This window comes from Plectropomus leopardus, chromosome 15 (assembly GCF_008729295.1).
Source record: "Plectropomus leopardus isolate mb chromosome 15, YSFRI_Pleo_2.0, whole genome shotgun sequence".
In the NCBI taxonomy this organism is placed as follows: Eukaryota; Metazoa; Chordata; class Actinopteri; order Perciformes; family Serranidae; genus Plectropomus; species Plectropomus leopardus.
Window position 1 is genome coordinate 21,937,740 of NC_056477.1, and position 20,515 is coordinate 21,958,254.

The following is a 20,515-nucleotide window of genomic DNA, read 5'->3' on the forward strand; positions in this document are numbered from 1 at the left end:
AAAAACCTTATATTTATATCTAATGTCAAAGGAGCTTCAAAATACTATTATTTTAAAAGTCTATTATAATAAATCTAAGGGCCAAAACCACAACTGCTATGCGAATATTTTGAATACAGAGCATACATTTAAATATATTTAGACATTGTACATTTTTACATGCAAATCTGCCTTAGACATTGCATTTGTTATTCCATGGCATGTGCTGCCCATAGGCAAGCTTAACTTTGGCGCCACCTACTGCAACATCACGTCAAACATGTATTTGTACTTAACACTACCCAACACACGGTGTCGCTGTTATTTCACTGAAGCCATACACATACCAGAACATGTTAGAAAAATGTTTATTCTTTTGCTGCAGCATGTAAACTCATTCCACCAGCACCAGCTTGCACAGACACTAGTCCTACTCCACAATAATACTTCCATGAGATAAGACAATCCAAACATGCCACAGTGTAACAACATGACATGATGTAATGCATTGCTGTGATAAATTTCACATTAAATTATATATCCCTTGAGCTTTATTCTCAGTTTATGTGCACTCAGGAAAAGACAAAATAATAGTGTTTATATTTACAATTTTCAATGGCGCTTGTGATTTTGTAAATGTAAAAATGTAGATAAGCATAACGCTGAGCAATAAAAGGCACAGTAAGTTCACCTCTGTGGTTTTCAGTGGCATTTTCAGCAGCTATAGTTTAGTAATGCTGAATGGCTCCTAATTTGCGGTCAAACATCCAAACAGTGTCAACTCTCAGAGCACAGCCGCCTCCTCTCAGTACCCGCCGTCTCTCTCCACACAGCCCACGCCCACTGCGTTGTCGGGGCATTTGCAGGAGCGGCCGGTAGGGGTGGCTAAACAGAGATGAGTACAGCCCCCGTTGTTCACAGCACAGTAGTTTTGTCCTGGAAAAAAACAAACTTGTATTAATGTGGGACATTCCTGGGTGTTAGTATAAATCTTGAGCCACCATAGCAGGGGATGGCAGGAAACAGTCGCGTCACTTTTTGTTCAACAGACATATACACACTTGAAAGAAACACATAGCAAACTCCAGATGTTGGAGGCCCCTCTCCCTTGACTCCACATTCCCTGGATTTATGCATGCAGCCTTATCTGGAGGAGAGGATGAGGCCTGGTGCCGCATAGTAACATCACTCATCCCTCTATGTAATGTTTAACACTTGCAGCAAAATACCTCCTACTGCTTTCAGAACCTGCGATTTTTCTTGTTCAAAGTATACGTATCTTAACAGAGGGCACAAAGGTGGGCTGCTAGGTCCTGAGGAGTAAAGAAAATAGATAATAAGCGTGACTCAAAGGTAGCCTCCAAATGTACCTGGGTCAAGCTATTTCTAGGAACTGTCTTTCGTGGGACTGGGAGAGTCTCCTTGCCATTTGTTTGGTGAATAAAAAGAACCAAACATTTAATAATAATAACATATTTAAGACTTCAAGAGCGGATATGTTAAGTGTCACACTTGACACAACTGACCATCACATCCCATTACAGAGTCTGGAACATTTAATTGGCCTTAAAAGGAACTGCACTAAACTGATTTATATCCTATTTATCTGATTAATCTCAGTTAGTTCATGTTAACCTTTTCAAACCTGGGCAAATTGGCTTGACTTCTTCGAAAAACACGGGAAGAAAGGCAATGAGCAACTTATGAAGACATGATCCAAACATTGGCAAGAAATTAGTAAAAAGTACAAAAAATTACCTGAAAATCAGCACATAAAAACCACCAAAAACAAAAGTAGTAAAGCAAAAAAAAAAAAAAAAAAACAAATGAGAAAATTACTTGAAAAAGTGCTAAAAAATAATTATGTAAAATATATAATTGTGTTAACTATAAATGTAGTTTAGGTTTGACGATTTTTCATTAACTTTTTAATTTTTTTTTTCCAAATTACTAATTTCTTTGAAATTGCGGGACATTTCATGCCGGGGACGGGGGTTCCTCATCCACTGTGAGGGTCAAGGGACAGAGGGATGCTGTATGTTTTAAAGCCCATTGAGAATACTTGTGATTTGTGATACTGGGCTTTATAAACAAAACTGAATCGAACAGCTGGTATGTTTACCTGAAGGACACTGGCCTAAGGCTGTGGTGATCCCATATATCTTGGTCCGTTTTTGAGGCTGGAACTCATCTGACTCCTTGCCAGCATAGCGGTCCACAGCAACCACGGCATCTCTGTTGTAAACACAAAAAGCACTTAGCAAGAGTTTAGCAATCTGAGACTATCCCAGCTTGAGAAATGTTAGCATCCTGCCTCCTTGTGTTTTGTATAAAGTTTGTCAAGAATGAGTAAGGGGTTAGGGTAGCTTTCTTCGACATAACTGGCATAGTTTGTGTGCCTCCCCCTCCCACCAACACCACCTCTCAACCTTTTCCTGCAAAAGCTACAGGCCTGGCAAGATCAGAGGGAGGCCCTAGGCAGGTCACTCGCAGACGCTGAGGCTGAGAAATTGCAAGCAGCTGCCACTTTTTAAGATGCTCTCCACTCCACATACACACACACACAAATAGACACCCCAACCCCCGCATTTTTTCAGTGGCTAACATACAGAATGAGAAAGAAAGCTCCAGTCTTCAGAGCGGTCTGGAAGAACATCAAGGGCCCATGGTTAAAGTGTGGGGAGCTTTTTGACCTCTGACCTCCCCTCTCCCCCCTCTACCTCAACAGATCTAACTTCTTACATTGCACAGTGAACCCTGGATAAAGGCTGCTTTATGTCTTCATAAATTCCACTGTGTACTAATTCAAAACGATCCAAATTACATCTAGCTACACTGGCCAAACCCCTACCACTAAATATGTGTGTAATAACGTTTAATAATTATGTAAGCATTATACAAACATAAAGCATTCCAAGATTTCATTCATTCAAAAAACTTAAAGTAGTTTCTTTCTTTCTTTTTTTTTTTTTTAAACTTACATCCCATAAGTTGTATAAAGATAGTTTTTAAGATGATAATAAAAAAGTCAAACCTCCGCCAGTCAGTGTAGTAGATGTTCTTTCCAAAAGACGTGATTCCAAACGGGTACTGAAGTCCCTCCATAACCTTTCTGCGATCACCGTGGCCAGGATGTGTGCACTCCATTTTATGTGTGCCTGCAGGCAAGAGGGGTTATTGCTGATCACAAGGCAGACATCATTTCATAGATGAGTCATCTGTCTGAAATCTACAGTACCTGCATCTGCCCAGCAGAGCAGAGAGCTCTGAGAGTCATAAGTCAGGCCGTTTGGCAGGCCCAGGTCATCTTTAACCAGCACCCTCCTGTTGGATCCATCCATGTAAGAGGTCTCGATCTTGGGGGCATCGCGGTTCCAGTCAGCCCAGTAGAGATTACTGTTATAGGGACAGGACTAGAGTCAGTTCACCATCAAACTCAGCAGATTTTTTTTAATCAGATCTTTTTAAATTACAGGTAGATTTCATGAATGTTACTGTTTTGACACTGATTCTTCAGCAGAAACAAATCAAAGTTGTTGCGGCTTCTTGTGAGTACTGGAGACTGCCAGTATTTGAAAATTTTGCTAATATCCACACAAGCTGTTCTACTATCCAGATATACAGTATACTTATACATATTTAAAGGAATAGTGTGACATATTGGGATATGTGCTTATTTGCTTTCTTGCCAGGGATTAGATGAGAAGATAAATACCACCCAACGTGGTTTAAGAAAAAATGAAATTGAAGTTGATCCTAAATCCTGCTACATCTTTTTGGCGTCAAAGGAGGAGTTGAGGAGTCTCACAGCCTGGGGAAAGAAGCTGCTGTGTAGTCTGGTGGTTTGGCAGTGGATACTTCTGTATCTTTTTTCAGATGGCAGCAATAGACAGATGTTAAATTTTGGTTGGAATAAAAATCGGATTGAGGATATTTTAAGTGTCTGATGATGCTAGAACTTCATGTTGCGTGGACATTAACATTACAATGCCTAGCAGATGTTGGGTTTTGTTCTACCTTGCAACTAAATGTTATCCTACGTCAAGATAACATTGGAATAAGAAATTTGGAAGAGGTTCCATAGGTATTCGCCATTTTCGGGTGTTCACAATTCACTCTGTGCCTCCCTACAGCCATCAAACAGGCCTTTATGCTGGGGGTGACTGTCACCAAAAGATTCACTTTACGGGCATGAAAATCGCCCTCTCCTCGTTTCTTCCACAGAAGGAGGTCTTACATGATGTCAGTCATACAGATGGAAAGACTCAGTATCGTGAAAACCAACTCAATTAAAAAAATTCTTGGCTATCAGGACCCATTTCTCGCTTATCTAAAGGAGGCTCGGGGAGGATGAGTAACCCACCCAGCATATTTGTCATGGCCCTATCTTAAGATCTAATGCAGTGGTTCCCAACTAGTGGGTAGCAGACCAAAACTGGGTCGCCACTCTGCTCTGAATGGACCACAAGTGACTTGTAAATGTACCAGGTTTGTAAAAAAACACACTTTATTTTGAAGTACAGCAAATTTCTAGCACAGAGCTTTTAAATTTGCAGTGCCGTTTCTGTTTATTTTTGCAATATTTCTTTTTGTTCTAAGTAGGGCTGTCAGCATTAATGCCTTAATCAGGATGTGATTAATTCTGTACATGATGTGTTATCTTTTTAAATCCCATTTATTGCCAGATCACATTCCTGTCTTTAAGAGGCTGTACCGCGTTGAGTTTTAAAGCTCAAGCAACAATATCAGTATCATATGAAACTAGAAGACCTGACCATGTTATACTAGCATTTCACGAAGGGACTTGATTAACAATACAGATTCAGGCAAAATGTTTGTGTTGGAAAAACAGCATGGTTATTCCACAGGGGTCCCTTGACCTCTGACCTCAAGATATCTAAATGAAAATAGGTTCTCTTGGTTCTCCCCTTTACAGATATGACCACTTTATGCTAGTCCCAAACAGTTTTTTTTGCTGTAATTTGATTCTTAATCAAGACCATCTGGCAAGAATTGCTTTACTTTGTCAATGGATTTCATAATGTAATTATGTTTGTAATGCAAAATCACAATTGAAATTCCACAATTGATCATGATTTGGAAAATGAAACGTTTGATAGCCCTACTTCTAAGCAAATGTGTTGTACATTTTGTGAAATCAAATTGAATATGTGGTAATTTATCTCATGTGTTGACCTTGAACTAATGACGAAGGAGAAATCTGGTGCCCCCGTGGCTGGATCAGCTGATAACCATTGATCTAATGCATAGCAATCTTAAACAATTCGTACAGCTGGTAGCCTTTGCTATTTTAATATTTTGATTTAATTTATTTCTTACTCCTGTACATGTCTGAGTTTACCTGGTTTTTGACTGTTTTTGTTGCTTCATCTTATTGTTTCAAGAATATCTAGAAAAGAGTTTTAAGTAAAAACAATACACACCCACTGGTAGGGTCGGTGATAATGGCACGGGGGTTGACGAGATCAGTGTCTATTATGACACGACGCTGAGACCCGTCCAACGACGCCACCTCAATTCGATCCTTCACAGAATCTGTCCAGAACATAATTCGCCCCAAGTGGTCGATGGCAATACCCTCTGGACTGTCCAGGTCTGTTGGGATGTTACATTTTTCACATGAAAACAGTCTCCTATTAATAAGTGGTTGAAAATGAAAGTGTGAAGGATATAATTAAACATTTACCTGATCTAATGACTGCAGTGGGCTCTCCCCCCTGGATGCTGGCCTTGCTGATTGAGGGAGAGGTGATTTCAGTCCAGTAGACCATTTTCTCCACACAGTCATAGGCCACTCCGATGATTACCTTCTCCTGTGGAGGGTTCATCAACCAACAATCTTTGAAGTGCACTTTTGTGGTCGTACTTAAAAACACAGTCCAGACATTTTTTTCTTTTTTACATTAACGTCTAGACATAAATCTAAGCAGAGCCACACACTGAGTGTGAGCAACTTGGCCAGGCCCCAGACCAGCTGCTTTGGAAATCACCATAACAAGAAATACAGATTGCAATTCCAAAGATGTCAGACTGATGTTAGTAATTAGTGTGAATGTCACCATGTGCCTCCAATCAAGAGCAGGCAGTGAATGCATGACGCAGATGGGGAAACAACAGACCTAGGACGCAAATGTTATTTGCAGCGGGGGAGTGATTTGTGTAAGAGGCTGAGCTGATGTTGGATACACAAACAAGAAATCCAAACATACTAGAGCTTTTGATTTTGATTGTTTTCTCTAGAGTAATATATCTGATCACACATACCAAGAAATCCTGACGTTTTGCCTGAGATGAACTTACAGTTGCTATTTGCTTAAACTCACATCACATCTTCATTGTGAAATATTTCTTTACTCAGAAGTGCTTATTGTACAGCTGTGATCCTCTGAGATTGTATTAGCATTTGGCAGTGATAAACAGACAAAAATACAGTAAAATATTCCCTTATCTTCCATTTAAACACATTTTAGTCAAACACATTTGACCAAAGATATATATATGTGTTATGTGTGTGTGTGTGTGTGTGTGTGTGTGTATATATATATATATATATATATATATATATATATATATATATATATATGAATCTGCAATAAATGTTAACATGTGCAAAGAAGTTCCAAAAAAATGTTATCTTTTTTCAACATTTCATATCTTATGAAGTGGGTATTTCAGCTCTGGAGCTTTATGAAGCAAGATCTGTGGCACTAATTTTTAATGAAATTAATGCTAAAATTTGGCTGCAAGACAGTGAAACTAGTCAAAGTAATACGTTTTTAATTGTAAGATTCTCCGTTTGGTAAAAGCTGTTTATTTTTATAAAGTGTATTACTGTTAACATTTAGCATCAACTATTCATATTAATACATGTTGCAAATTAATATTAGGGTTTTGTGAATGTTTAGTACAAATTTCAACTCAGTCCAGTGAAAAATAAGCAGTCAGTCAGGCGTAGCATACCATTGCGACATTATGAAATCAAACTTCAAAAATTCACGTAATAAAGTTTAATACAAAAAGTATTTGGAGAAAAACTGTAGGATCCATGAAATGAACGGGGAAAAGTTCTGAATACTGGGTGAATTTACATGGAATAACCCAAAAGCCACATAAATAGCACTGGTATTACCAGGACATGGCTCTTAAAATGTTGAACAGCATAATTTTCAAAAAAAACAAAAATGACAAAAACCTTCTCCACAAGATAAGTGTATTCAAAGAAACTTACAGGGAGATGGAGGAGAGCCTTAGCGTCATTCTTCTTCATATCATAACCTTCCAGAGGGACGTGCTCGATCCTGCCGCTCTGGGCAAACAACAGGTGTGTTCCTGAAGGCAGGGGTGGACATCAGGTCGTGGTGTGGGTCCAACAGGTGGTGGCACTCCACCGTGGTCAATACCTACCAGAGGCAACCACTAAGAAATCAGGGGTCTTGTTGAGGAGGAACCAACCACGAATCAGTTTAGCGACAGAATTTTTTTTATAAAAATCCTCTGCAAAATTTAGTTATTGATTTTTGCTTGTGTTTATGGCTGTGCATCACTCATGTATATTTGCTCTTTCAAAGGAATCCCCCAACGGACCATTTGTATATCAATTACTCACCTTATGTTACACCGAAACAGTTCAGAAAAAGTTCTTCTCACATGCCTCTAGTGAACAAAGAATCCAAAAACTGATTAAATTCATGATAAATTGAAATGAAAGGGGTCCACATTTAACCACAGCCAAACAGAATTTTCACCTTGCTGAACACAGGAGTTGCATGTCTACCACTGGTAGTGTGGATGAACCATTGTTTGACTTTCCCAAATCAAAACTAACCGTTAAAACTACTAAAGTCACTCACCAGCAGCTCCAGTGTTCAGCAAGTGAACTGAATTTCTGACTGGATTTTTGAATTTTTGTCAAGTTTCACTTTCTGTTCAGCTCCCAGTTAGAATGGTCCATCTGTTTGGGGAGTTCTGGGCATATGGTTGGATAAATGAGACTTGGATTAAACTGGGTTTGTATTTTTTTAGATAGTTTTGCTGCTGTTAAACATGGATCCCAATGACTTCATTTTTTGGATACTTCCAAAGGCATGAGAGAAAAACGGTTTCTTCTCAAAGTCAAAGTAGTATAGGGTGAAAAAATGGCATACAAACACATCAGGGCGGCTAGTGTTCCTTTAATAAACAGTGGTAGACACTGTGCTCCCCTGCTGATAAACACATGAGATTTACTCACACATTGGTCTGCTGCCAGGCCCAGAGCGAGTCCCAGGGATCTCCCGCCCACTTCGGTCCACGCACCAGCAGTGTCCTGTGCTGCCGTGGCACTGCATGGGTTCATAGGCTCCGTTCTCATCACATGTAGGGATGTACTGTCCAACAGGAGGTCGGGGGCCCCGTGGACCAAACTCTGTCGCACCCAGAAGACTGTCTCTGTGGCTCTCACATTGTGTTTTTGTCCTCTCTGAAGAGAAAAATGACAAATGAGAGTGAACGCAGACACCCCCGTAATAATGCCACAAATGTATTCATGAGTTCACTTATATCTCCTTTTGTCCTCTGCTTTAAATTCAGCCACACAAATCCCTCATAAGACATGACAAATTCCTTTTGCCATCCAGAAGAAAATGAAAAACAGGTTCCAGCTGGCACCAATATACTCTGGCAAGGAACTCATTTTCAAACACTGCTCTTGCCCAAGTGGGCGGGATACACAATGCTGAGAGTGAAAATGATCAGGTTTTTTTGTTAGTCATCAGTCTGCATCTGAATCAAAAGAAAACTATTACCAAATCTGTCCAGACTCCCACGACACAATCCCAAAATAAACTTGTTTCACAGTGTTTCCAGACTGAATATAAAATCAAGCCGACTGACAATGATGCACTGTTCAAGTAGGATGTTGGGTTTGCTTGTCAAAAAGTGATGGCATTCCACAAGACTTACCTGGAGAGCAGTAGGTGCCGTCACCATAGTAACCCGGCCTGCACTGGCAGGTAAATGATCCCTGGGTGTTATAACACACAGCGTCCTGATGGCACCTGCCTGGCTGGCACTCATCTATGTCTACAGGAAAAAAGGACAGGGTGAGTGAGTGAGAGAGTGAGAGAGAGAGAGAGAGAGAGGAATCATTCATCAACCGTATAAGCGGAAATATTTTTCCGCATGTCCAATTTGTCGTGTCCTTTTATGGTCAGATGATCCGGGTGAGCCTGTGCCCAACAACATCAAGCATGGAAAGAATGAAAACTATGAATGAGTGCTACTGAGGACCAGCCAGAAAAAACTACACGCAGATTGAGGACCTCCGTCTGCTTTTCATGTTTCACTGCTCAGTCGCTGCAGATGTATTATGTAAGCAATCTCACCTCCCCCGTTCCTGGGCAGATGGTTCAACAATTATAGCCTTAAAGCCCATGTAATGGATTTGAAATCTGGACTACTTGTGTTAAAGGACTAGGCCGTTTCCCATGAGCCTGTTTAGCCAACCATTTTTGAAACATGTCATGTGATTTTGCACCATATCATACAGGCAGCCGTTAGTTTCAGCAGATTCTAGCCATCATTGGTCACAATCACATGATAATTCATTTGCAAGGAGGCTGCGTTTTGAAAACTCTCCTGGTAACTGTAAGAAAGGATGCTCTGACATTCAAGATATAAGGGCAAATTTCCAACAACACTTTCATTGCCAGAAGCCGCTAAAATCACAGCACTTTCACAATGTCCTTGTCAGCTTGTGTTTTTCCTTCCTCTGACAACATGGCTCATGAATGCAAAACCTTTTGGCTGAAAACTCTCAAATCTCAAATTTCACATTCTCCTTGCAGACACCAACAAGTATTAAGCCACAGAGAGTTCCACAGGTATCATTATAGACTTTTAGAGTTGAATTTATAATCAGTTCACAATAATCTAATAATGTAACTACGTTTAAATCATTCTTTCATAGACTGAACAATTTACCATCATGTTTAAATATTAAATGAATAATATGATTTTACAATGTAATTGCTAAATGAGTTTAAAAAAGCTTTCTGTGATTCCATTCACTAATGACTATTATTTTTTCTCCTTAATTAAGAGAAATCTCACTTTGGTTTAAAGACGTAGTAACTGGAAATTAAACTTCTTTCAGCCCACAAAGCAGCAGTGGGAGCTCTGATTGTGTTGGCAGCAATCTGGCCATTCACAGCTGCAGCTATGTGGGCTGGATGTCATGCTTACGAGTCTGTGTAAGGTAGATCAGCCTTAAAAGTTACATGGCCTAACTGGCTACAACAAGAAGTAACTGATGGGCTAATATATGCAAAAGCACTACTACAATCCTGTACAGTAAATCTAATGTTATCATGATAAACACAAAAGATACTAAAAGTTCTAATAAACTACAAACAGTTCATTTCACTGGATTTTAACTAGATGCAATAACTACTCATTAATGTCATATATTCTGCAACCTTTGAATGACGCCCATGTTGTAGTTAGTCTGTAACCTACAAACTCAGTTATTCCTGTGAATAATAATGTGTGTGCTGTACCTTGGCAGATTCTTCCATCCCCTATGTACCCTGGCAGGCAGGAGCAGATGTAGGACGAGCCTCCGGTGTAGCTGCACTGAGCGCGCTCAGGAATGTCACAGGTGTGGGTGCCTTCTTCACAGGCGTCCACAGGTCGATCAACCTCTGAGGGGAAGAAGAGATACTTCTTAAAATATTTATTTTGGTAAGAAATGATTATGATATGATATGTTAGAGCATGTCAAAAAGGACTAGGCATCACATTCAACTTTTTTTTAAAATCACACTTTCTACTAGATAATCCCCGAAATGATAATGCCACTGCACCAGTCACTTATGTTTGGTAAGTATGCATGTGTTTTATATTGCTCACTCTAGTCCACTCAATATCTTAATACATTTAATTACAGTTTATATCTGAACCTCTACATCCAAACTACCAGTTGAGATTTTTAAAATATGTAATTGCACTCGGCAGCACACAAACACCACTTACCAACGCAGGTCTGCCCATCGCTGCCAAACTGATAACCCTCCTCACATTCGCAGCGGAAGGTCCCGGGCTGGTTGTTGCAGATAGCGTGGGAGCCACAGATCTGAGGATTCTCCCTGCACTCATCAATGTCTGGTAAAGAGAAGAGGCAATTATCATATGCTAATAACTGCCGCAGGTCTGTGTTTGAGTTTGAGGCTCTGAATTCTGTTTTAGTTAAATCAGTGTCCTTCATTATCAGATGGAGATCAGAGGGGAGAGCTTGATTAGGTTTCTTAATTACAAATGTTTGCAGATAACATCTGTCTGAGATGTTTCCTTCCTCTTTCTACTGTATGGGCCTCAGAGCTCTTCCTGTCTAGTCTCAAAAAGTCCTATAGAGTGTGGACTGGGGACAAGGGCCACACTATATACGTTAACCTGGTCTGGGAGCATCAGAGGCTTTGTTTACCACATGGGACTCCCTCTGCTAATTGGTTTGATTGCCCAGTTCCCCAGGAAGGAAGGCTTTAGAAAGTCTGGGTTAATTAAATTATGGCTCTCAACAGTACAGTCAAACTGTTTGATTCACTTCAAAGCAGATACTACACTGGCGGTAAGAAGCTTTATTGCACAAACAACAATTTTTAAAAAAAGGTCCTTTTTGTATTAACTCATATGTCATTCTTACCATAACATGTGCGGCCATCACCGTTGAAGCCAGCAGCACACTGGCAGGTGAACTGAGCTCCGTCTCCAGGTCGGCACACAGCGTTGGTGTCACAGCCGTGTCTTCCAGTGAAACATGGGTTCTCCTGTGGCTGCCCTCCTGAGAATAAATTGTGTATTTAAGGACAGTGTTACCAATATAATATTGACCTTTTGAATCCTGCATCAACATCACTTTTTTGTGCTGCATTCAGACACCTTTCACAAGCTAGTTAACCCTTTGAAATCTATGTAAATTGGTTTGATTTCTTTGGGAAAACATGGAGGAAAAGGCAATGACCGACTTTACAAGAAATGTCCAACAAATATATAGAAATTAGAAAAAAGGTGACAAGTAAATGATAAAATAGGTGGGAATAAAAAGGGGGTTGGAAAAATAATTTAAAACTAGTGGAAAAACGTCAACAAAACTATATATATATTTACTAGAATTTCATATTAAAAATCATGTTTATATTATAATAACTAATAACTTTTACAAAAGATTTTTAGAATAGAAAAACATATATATATATATATATATATATATATATATATTTTTTTTTTTTTTTTTTTTTTTTTAATTCATACAACTACTGTTCTTTATTTTCTCATTTCAGGTTGTTTTCTTCTGTTTACTAATTTCTTGTAAGTTACTCGTCGCCCTCTCCCCATGTGTTTGAAAGAAATAAAACAAATTTGCCAAAGTTTCAAAGGGATAATTCATGTGATTCAATGAGAAAAACATTCATTTATAGCCCTGACTTTTAGTAAATCCTGTCCTTAGTCAGGATGTTATAAGTTGTACTCCAGGAAGGAAATGAGCGGAGACCAAAACAGGAAAGCAAAAATAATCCCTGTGACCTCACCATTGATATCACCGATCTTGTTGCTCATGGCGAACCGGATGAGTTCATTATTAGCGTCGTACATGACAAAGACCTGGTCCACACTGAGCATCTGAGTCGGTTTCATGTTTCTCAAAGATTCGCCGTGCTGGCAGCTCTGGAAAGTGATGGTCTGACGCCACTGATACGTTCTGGTCTCAGTGGAACCATCGGGCAAACTCACTACATAATCCCGAGTGGAGGATGAAGTGATCACTGAAAGTAAGAAACAAATAGAAATTTTATCAGTCTTCTTAATGGTTTAGTTATGATTACAAAAGCAGAACTAGAATTACCGCCTCGTGGTTGTATGCCTCTGCAACTAATCAAGTTGCACCTACAGTCTACATCCATGTCTGCGAAAACATGGACGCCTCACACATACACAATCAGCGCAGTTTCAAAGTGGACAGCCAAGAATAGTGTCACCAATTCACTATCTGACCAAATGTCACCCCTTCTGTTCCTGAGTTATGACATTGAATAATGGCCAGAAAAGTGTTTTACAGAACATTTATGAAGTCACAGTAAAATTGAACTTTGACCTTTTGGATATAAATTGTCATTGCATCATCTTTATATCCTACGAGACATTTGTGCGACATTTAAGTGTATGAATTCTTATGTTACAGCCAAGTTGCCATGTTTTTGTGACAGTGACCTTTGACCACCAAATTTTAATCAGTTCATCCTTGACTCAAAGTGGACATTTGTGCCAAGTCTGAAGATATTTCCTCAAGGTAATCTTGAGATATTGTGTTCACAAGTATGGGATGGACGGATGGACAACCCAAAAACATAACGCCTCCCACCACAGCTACCACCAGCGCGGAGGCATAAAAACACTTTTTTAAAAAAATTTTGGACAAAGAGATTTGGCCAAATGTAAAAAAAAACCCTGGAGAAACAAGCCAGTGACATTTCAATGAAAAACAAAGAGAGTCTCTGTTCAAGCTGCAACTCACAGTTGTTGCTGTACTGGTAGATCTCAGAGTAAGGGTCGATCTGCACAGTGGAGCCACCAGGCACCTCAGGGACCCGGCCCTCCAGGGTGGTGCTCACCACCAGGTGGTCGTGCTCATCGATGCCTTTGAACTCCTGCCTGATGGTCAGCTTCTCATTCCCAGGCTGAAAGGTCACCTCAGCCTGCCGCGTGAACTCCCCCCCTACAGAGGATCGAGAAGAGGAGGTTAACTTTAAGACCCTGGCCCCGGATGAACTTTGGCTCACCGCCTCCTGTCTCCGCTGAAGTAATGTGTGGAGAATTCAGCTGGACAGAGTGAGTAAAACTGCAGCTGTATGGCAAAGTGCTTGTAGAAGCATTAACATTGTTTACAGAGTTTTATACTTCCAGAATATTTGCTTTTTACAATTTTCTAATCAAGTGAAGCTTGAGGAAAACACAAGAAAAGCTTCTAGGTGTCATATTATCAGATATTGTTAGTAAAGTTAGAAATATTCCCCTTACCAATAATACTGAAGCCATTCTTGAAGCCAGGCTGCTCCAGAGCAAACGCCCACCCAATCACTCCACCAAGGGCCGACAGCGGCTGCAGTGAGGGCCCAACGGTATACGGGATGTCACTGATGGCCACGTAGGAACGACCATCATTTACCACAACGTATGAGTGCAGGTCGTTGCTGCTGAACTCCACTGGAGAAGGAGAGTTGCCCACATACACTTTTCCATGCACTTTACCGTTCATCCTCTGTGGCTTTCCTGCAAAAAAAAACCCCAAACTATCAAATTTGGTCACAGAGGAGAGCATCCGAACACCAAAGCTGAACCCACAGACTTATTCAAATAATTCCAATAGTAGTTAAATGGACAATTATGGAGAATTTTAGAACACACAAAGTAACATTAAATTGCTAAACAGCTAAAAGATTTTTCCCAAACATCTCCACATAAGACAGCTACTAAATAGAAAAATAAACACATTAAATGCTTTTTGGTAATAAAGTATTTACAAATTCAAAGTTCGTAGTTTGTTTTAAAATGTCAACCTAAAAGGTAGCTTGTTTTCAAATTGATGCTGTTGAGTATCATTTTACACCAGCTAGTTAATGATATTAATTTTTTTTTGTTAGAGGCCAAGATATATTTTATGGATGCATAATGCAATCACCTAAGAAAAAAAATATCTTGTGTTTTATTAAATAAACAAGATTAATATCCCAGTATTATGAGAAAAAATGTTCATGTAAAAAAAATCTCATTTGCAAGATTACTATCTAATTAATTCTGAAAAAATAGCAGGCTTTTTCCCATTAAAAGTGTTTTAAGAATTTGTAGATAATAATCTCATTATTTCAGAAACGTGTATTTTTTTCCTCGAGTGAATGCATTACACTTTTGTATTTTTTTTTAGCTATGCAGCTGTTTTAAGTCTTAAGTGCAGTTGTATTAGTAAAAAGCTAGTAAGCAAAGCAAAGGTGATGAACTGTGGTATTCCTGGTATTGATTAGTTAGCAGAACTGCAATTTCACAAAAAAGGAAAAACCTTTTTTGTTAAAATTGTACATTTACAGTAGAAAACATAGCAGCACTACTAGGCTTAGACGCTAATGCAGGAAAAATAATAGTACAACTGTATTTTTTTGTCTCGTCATATCTATAACGTTAGTTCTGGTCTTGTGACATGAAACTGTTTAAACTTCACCATAGATACATATTTCATGCATTTTAACCAATTCCTCTCCTTTTTCCTGAAGCATTAAAACATGACAACACTCAAAAGCTACAATCCTGTTTGAAAGTGACCACTGAAAGCAGGAGTGTAACGTTACCCTCCGCCACACACTGTATCCCATTGCCATAGAAGCCAGGTCTGCAGTTGCAGCAGTATCCACTGGAGTAGTCCTGGCAGTCAGCAAACTGGGAACACTTATTTCTATTGTTTGCACATGTCCCCAGGTTGTAAGAAAACACTGAAAACATTGAAAGAAATGGTAAGCATATGGCAGACACAGCTAAATTGATTACATACATGTTCTGATAAGGATAATAATTAAAAAAGAAGCTCCGAGCCGTTTTCCTGGGGACTCACCGTCGACATTTATATCTGTGTCGTCCACCACCAACACCTCTGGGTTGTCAGGGTGATGTGGCTGGTACTGAACTGGGTGGACTTCGATCTGCGCTCCTTCTGTCTCATAAGGAGGATACTGCACTTGCTGTCCATCAGTATACACAGTCCCCCTTGTGTCAGAGGACTCCCCATCGCTCTCAGGGGGCCCCTGTGTGGTGGCCTCGGTGGGCAGGTCAGTGACCTCTCCTGGAGCCACGTTGGTAAAATAGGGAGACGTTCCAATCTCGTACACCCATACTCCCCGCACGCCAGAGTTGGTCTCCCTATAAGGAGAAAAGACTCTTACAGTCACTATTCTTGAAATATATCCAAACAGCAACACTAGCCAGGAAACATTTATTCCTGAGCTGACAGCCATTGTTTGACTTACTCTGCTAAAGCCCTCACGGACGCCTCGTCATCAGTGGTGGTGCGGTAGTATGGTCCCTGACTGGAATACAGGAAACCTCGGACCAAACCCTTACTGAAGCCAGCCTGCATGATCACATTCCTGCCTTGTACAGGCGTTGAGGAAAACTGAATCCCATCCCTTGCGTACAGAACAATAACGTACGATGCGGTCTCCAGGGATGCAATAACCAGCTGGAAGGTGTTTCTCTGTGTAATAAAACATTAAAGAGAATGTAAATAGCAAGTCATACCCAGGCTGGGCAATGGAGAAAAAAAATATCCCAACATTTTTGACCTAATGCCTCGATATTGATATCAATCAATCAAACTTTATTTGTATAGCACTTCTCATGCAAAAAATAATGTAACACAGAATGCTTTACATACAAACGGATCAAAAAAAATACATGACCCCCTATTTTTGGGATTTTAGGTAATTACTGGGATTTTACAACATTTTTAGGGATTTTAAGACATAAGGGTTTAATCTACGATCTCTGTGAGGTGTGCTCACACTGGCACTTTTTTTGATAAAAAAGCTCTATTTTGATGCCGTATGTATGTCGAGTATTACAGCTTTACTGAGATGCAGCCTTTAAATTCTGTAAAAGAGGAGTTGATACCTTGTCTCAATATAAAATTGATATATTGCCCAGCCCTAAGTTACACCACAGATCACTTGAAAAACTGTGTGCTGCTCACCTTCTTGTCAATGCCATCTCCTCTGCTTTGAGTTTCGTGGGGGGCGACGTTGACCCAGGTGATCACCACAGCATGGGTGGGACTGACCTCGTCGTCCTCGGGGAAGGCCCTGTTGATGTAACTGGCTGCCTGATTGAGCACATAAGGACTGGAGTCTTGACGGAAGTAAACCTTCCCAACACCATCACTTGTGTCCAGGTCTCCTTGCAGAGCTGCGATCATGCCGAATTTTGGGGGCATTTCGCCAAGATATGTCGACTCGCCCGTTGGCTCTGCTGTGGCAACAAAACCATTGGTGTTGATCTGAAATTAAAGGTTGGAGACGACTGTAACACCATATGACCATCTATAACGACACATGACGAAGTGTTTCACAGCAGAGGCAAACTCAGTCTAGTCTGACCCACTTTGATCTTTATTGCACACTCATTACAGTAATGATCCGAATCAGCTGCCATGTCCCACTAACGTACTAATGAACAAACAAGATGCCATTTAACACAGATTTTACACACTTAAGGTTTATTGTGAACATATGCAGGGCCTGTAAAAAATAAATAGAAAAGCTGGGTTCATGTCAAAAACACACATTCACTCAGCACATGGGGCTCCTTCACTTCCTGACCAGAGGAAAACAAGAGCACTATTCCTGGCCTGGGCCACACTGTTTCCTGTCCTTGCCCCTGACAAGCAGCCCCGGAGAGCCCACAGATTGCACACTAATGTTCATTACAGAAACTTCCTGACAAAATGAAAGATAGAGCTGGAAAACTGATCACTGAGTCTGATCTCACAGAAGTAATGCAGGGAGAGATTTTAAGGTTAGCGGATACCTGAACACAAAAGGGCTTTGTGGGATATGAATCACACCAATAATGATCAGAGAAGAGTTTTCTATAACTATGTCTGGTGTGAAAAACATTACTGTTCCCCTCCAGGGCTCAGACTGTGTCTCATAAATGAAAGACAAAAGTCTTTAGGCCATCTTGATGGCAGGAGAGAAATATGTTTACGGAGAGTGATGTCTAGATAACTTGGAAGTAATCAGAAGTGGGGAAACCCATCAGACTCACTCTCATAATAAGGAATTCAATATTTATTCTTAACCTCAGACTCATGTGTTAACCAGGACTTTTTGCCTCTGCACATCTCCTTCGCTCCGTGGGTGAAATTGGGCCTAGTGTAAAAACAGATGTTTTTACACTAGGTTACCATGTTGGATTTTTTTGCCAATATCCAATACGCAGATCTATAATATATAATAACTTATTTGGCCGATAACCGATATTGATATAATGTAAAACTTCAATTAATAGCCTGGGCTATTATTTGCTTAAACCACTGAACTCAACAGACTTATATTTGGGACAGACGTCTACGTGGGAAAGGCTTTTATTTCCTTTCACACAAAACTGTTACTCAGCAAAGATGGGAAATACAATCAAATTATTTATTTAACCTCTCTTTTACTATGCCAGTAGTACTTATTCTTTGGTACTCATGGTTTCAGTAAAATTAACTGAATGAATCATAGAGAACCTTACCAAGCTAACCATGTGTGTAGCATGTCTATACTGACAAAACTTTAAACATTTATACTTATAAGCATGATCTAAGCAGCTAACTAACATTAGCTCCAGCAGGGAGCCAAATTTTTTTTTTTTAAATGAACAGCATGGTGACCGAGCCTGTAATGAGTGTTTATTTGTCAAAATGTGAAACCACACCAGGATAGTAAAAGGGCGTTTAACTGGGACGGGCTTATATTTGAAGTTTTATGGTGTCCACTTTTTCCCCCACCTAATGTAGTGACTGTCTCTTCTGTAGTAGAATTAACATTATATTATGCAGACACTTATCGTGATGGCCCACCAGCAGATAGAGACATAAAATATAATGCATTTCAGTGTATGTGATAGTCATTCGTTGTGAAAAAAAAAGAAAAATATTTCAACTCAAGGCTGATGTTTTGTACATGTTCACTTTGCCAATAAGAAAAATAAAATATCGGTTTGTCATACCAGCAGAAATCTCCATGTAAGCTGATTCCGGTATTTCATTTTAAAGCCAATATCTGTCTATAACAATGATGTGCCAATGGTATTGTGTATCCCTAGTGTAGACTAATAACTTTAAAAAAATAAATAACATATGGAAAAGTTTGGGCAAATGTTAAGTTCCTGCCTTTCAAGGGAAATACCCTCTGTATATAATTGCTTTCTGATAGCATATTATCCACATGCAGCACAATTAAAACAGAGATGCAGCACTTTTCTTTGAAAAGGAGAATCACTGAGAATAAAGGGCTGTTTGTTTGTCCAATACAATGGTGCAGCTTTCAGCCTTTTTCCAAGTCATTTAAAAACTCTGGTAACTGCAAACGGCAATTACAAACAAGTGAAATCTTTGAGAGTTTATTTCGTTACAGACTAACCTCCAAAGTCGCTATTCTGCACAGTCTATATATTGGGTGTCGTCTAAATATTACAGGATGTGAACATTTAACAAATTTGGCTCACAGTTGTGTCATAGATTCATCAGTAGGATGTTGAGTTGGATTGCAAAATAAGTACTCTGGTCTTTGTGTCAACAGTAAAATGATAACCTCGGGGGAAGCTGTAAGAATGCGTGGACACATGCATTCCACAAGATACAGCAGCCCCTGTGATAAGTAAATCAATATTTACAAATACCCCAGAGCATACCCTGCCCTAGATATATTCTGTAACTTCCAGGTATTGTATAAGGTTGCAATACTGACGCCTTTTCACGTATAGCTGCCCGGGGTTTCTAGGATATGCGTAATTGCGCAAATTCAGTGGTCAGTTCATCCTGAACAATAAATCCCACGCGTGTCCAAAATGACAGTAATAGTGTACAGAGTTGTGGGTTAACTTACAAAGATGCTGTTGAAAGTGCCATCATAAAACAACGCAGGCTTGTCCAGTTCAAGTCGGTGCGTCTGGTCATTCCCTGCTTCCAGTAACTGGTCCCTGGCGCTTGGACCGAAATGAAAAAGCTCCCCCCGCGTTATGCTCTGCACCGACGCCACAAATGCGAGAAAACTCGCACAGACGAGCCATCCGTGCTCCTGCCAGCCCATTGTTCGTGTTTCAGGAGCAGTTGAGCAGTCCCGTAGTTTGTCCGAGCCAGGTTTGTGGAGAGTGACGCACGGGCTCCTCTGAGGAAAGTTCAGTCAGAGTTTGGGGAAACGTGGGGCGGAGTTGAGAGGGGCGCTGAGAAGTGCTTTCATAAAACAACCAGCGCCGCAGAGAGAAATGAGAGGTAGCCTATACTTTTCTTTTCATGCTGTTTCCTAAACAAATTCCTCAAGTGATGTGGTAATAACTGTGGACTGGCACGCTCAGTTTAATGTTAAGGAAAAATCTGCAGTGATGGCGTTTGGTCCACTTTGAAATCACACAGCATTGCAGTTATAAAGGCTGGTTCAGGATAGAAGTGGGCACTGAAGTCAGTTTCACGTCACATCCATTGATTTGGATTCAGCACCTATGTGCCATTAGCATCAGAGCAGGCCTCCACAACAAGGTACGGGTTAGGGATGCTGCCCATCGCGCCTAAAAATCAATATCAGACAGACAATCAAACAAGCAGGCGAAAACATAACTTCATATGTGGAGGTACTGATCTGAGGGAACAAAGGACTAAAGGAGCATATGGACCTGATGGAACATATGGTTGAGGGAACACAGGGCCAGGGGAACACAGGGCTAAGGGATTATAAGGTTA

The 20,515-nt window shown here is 40.1% G+C and overlaps 1 protein-coding gene across 1 annotated transcript; it reads right to left on the reverse strand.

The window, feature by feature from the left end:
* Positions 1 to 333: 333 nt before the first annotated feature.
* nid1a (nidogen 1a) lies at positions 334 to 20,083 on the reverse strand. Its single transcript, XM_042502149.1, is given in 21 exon segments — positions 334 to 915; positions 2,102 to 2,214; positions 3,014 to 3,137; positions 3,218 to 3,375; positions 5,424 to 5,595; positions 5,687 to 5,813; positions 7,229 to 7,338; positions 7,341 to 7,400; positions 8,231 to 8,458; positions 8,941 to 9,060; positions 10,536 to 10,679; positions 11,011 to 11,139; positions 11,678 to 11,815; positions 12,564 to 12,797; positions 13,547 to 13,747; positions 14,050 to 14,301; positions 15,372 to 15,512; positions 15,632 to 15,936; positions 16,044 to 16,270; positions 16,766 to 17,068; positions 19,665 to 20,083. Coding segments are annotated over 21 exon segments (3,621 nt in total). The 5' UTR covers positions 19,869 to 20,083; the 3' UTR covers positions 334 to 784.
* Positions 20,084 to 20,515: the final 432 nt, after the last annotated feature.